The sequence below is a fragment of the Poecilia formosa genome, unplaced genomic scaffold (assembly GCF_000485575.1).
Source record: "Poecilia formosa unplaced genomic scaffold, Poecilia_formosa-5.1.2 Scaffold3, whole genome shotgun sequence".
Lineage (NCBI taxonomy): Eukaryota > Metazoa > Chordata > Actinopteri > Cyprinodontiformes > Poeciliidae > Poecilia > Poecilia formosa.
In genome coordinates this window covers 1,531,664-1,533,698 of record NW_006799942.1, presented here as the reverse complement: position 1 = coordinate 1,533,698, position 2,035 = coordinate 1,531,664, and the positions used below count along the sequence as shown (strand labels likewise).

General features: G+C 41.9%; 1 protein-coding gene across 1 annotated transcript in view; it reads left to right on the top strand.

The window, feature by feature from the left end:
- elnb (elastin b) overlaps positions 1-2,035 on the top strand; it is a 24,795-nt gene that overhangs the window by 10,203 nt on the left and 12,557 nt on the right. Inside the window, exons 19-22 of the mRNA XM_016672861.1 lie at positions 87-120; positions 217-525; positions 609-638; positions 866-1,081. Coding sequence (XP_016528347.1) covers positions 87-120; positions 217-525; positions 609-638; positions 866-1,081 — 589 coding nt within the window. The remainder of the gene's footprint in view (positions 1-86; positions 121-216; positions 526-608; positions 639-865; positions 1,082-2,035) is intronic.

Here is a 2,035-nt window from a genome sequence, read left to right as displayed (position 1 = left end):
CTCCCTTTATAACTACCCATTAAGAGAACATGATCACTTTAATTCCCATTCACTGAAAACCCGTCTAATACTTTATGTTTATTTCAGGATATGATGCCAGTGCCAAAGCTCGTAAATATGGTAAGAATATTCCAAAACTGTAAGATATGGATGTATAAAATATTTCTGCAACTGTTTCCTAAAACTAAGAAAACATTATGATTCTGCACATTGTAGGCATGCTGAGCGGAGCACTTGGAGGAACAGGATTAGGACCAGCTGGAATTGGACCTGGTGGCGCTGGTACAGGATACGGGCCAGGAGGAGTTGGACCTGGTGGCATTGTCCCTGGTGGTGCTGGTACAGGATACGGGCCAGGAGGCGTGGTTCCTGGTGGAGCTGGTATAGGCTATGGACCTGGTGGCGTGGTTCCTGGTGGAGCTGGTACAGGCTATGGACCTGGTAGCGTCCCTGGTGGTGCTGGTACAGGCTATAGACCTGGTGGCGTTGTTCCTGGTGGAGCTGGTATAGGCTATGGACCCGGAGGTAAAATAAAAAACACAGACATATACTCTAATATGTTTAACTTGGTTATCATAGTTCTTAAAGTACTTGTGATTTATCTGCAGGATCTGCAGGAGCAAAAGCAAATAAATATGGTGAGGTAACCTTCAAAATATCCAATATCTGATGAACCTTGTACACTTGTGATTTTATTGTTTCTACCAACAGACAGTCTGATCAATTAATCCTGCAGGCAGTAATTGATATGACATTACTTCATGTTGTCAAATCTTTGTTGAGTAATATCTATCTTCAATGACATGAGTTTTTTGATCAAAATAGTTTGTCTATTTTCCCTTTAAGAAAGAAATTCTCTTTTCAGGAGTCCCTGGAAGCGTGGGAGGTGCCCTGGGGGCAGGAGGACTTGGGGTTGGAACTGGGCCAGGGTCTGGACTTGGAGTTGGTGGATTGCTTCCTGGACGAGGTGGGGTGGCAACTGGTGGTGGGCCTGGATCAGGAGTCCGGACAGGAGGGACACCTGGTTCTGGCATTGGAACAGGAGGTTTAGCAGGAGGCTTTGGACCAGGCACTGCCGGAGGTAAAAATAGAAAAAGAATATTGTCAAAATGTCTGCAACAACTTTGGAATTAGCTTTTTTTTTTTTTTTTACCAGTTTGTGTCATCATTTTATACCCATGTGTCAAATTCTTCCTTATTAGACTCGAGCAGTGAAAGCGCTGTGAAGGTCTATTGTATTTCAAATAAATTAACTTGGAGGCCTAAACATATACAAAACTAACCAATCTTCACCCAAAACTGTCCCTCAACTGAAATTTTTATATTTTGACATGAGACAGGTCAACTGGTAATTTGGTTTGTAGGTAGAACCCACTGAAACAAAAAACAAAAGGTTGTTGGAGGTATGCCCTAAACCCAACAGGAAACATTAAAGGGTCATTTTTTATTTTTTTTAATACATGTTGAACTTTAGCAAACTGACTTTGAGCCATTAGTTTCAAACTTGGTCAATATGGCCTTACGGCATTGGGGATTAAAAGTTATCAAAAGCTGGAGTTTTTATGCTTGCATCTTCACAAATGGCCTGATTTACAAACGCTGTAACTTTCACATTGAAAGCCCAAATTGAACCAAACTTGGTATTAGTCTTCCATGTTGGATGACTGATGATACTATGTAGTCATATGCTGAGGTCATCTAAGCCCTGCCCCTCCAGAACAGGAAGTGTCATTTTTTTTCCATCTCCGACCCCATTCACCTAATCACAATCATCTTGTGTCAGAAGACAGACAACACGTTGGTCTAACTTGTTATGAAGCACAAAGAGTTTTCGGTGGAGGATATGGCAATGGTGGTGCAGTGAAGAAAGCCTGTAAGCTTTTGCCTTACATTTGGTTCTAAATTCCACATATTTCACCGAGCTGCACCACACTGACGATTGGTCCTAACCTACCCTCCAAAAAGAATGCAATACAAAATTTCATGGTCATAGCCTAATTCCTCCACAGTGCCGTTAGAATTGTTGGTAACACTT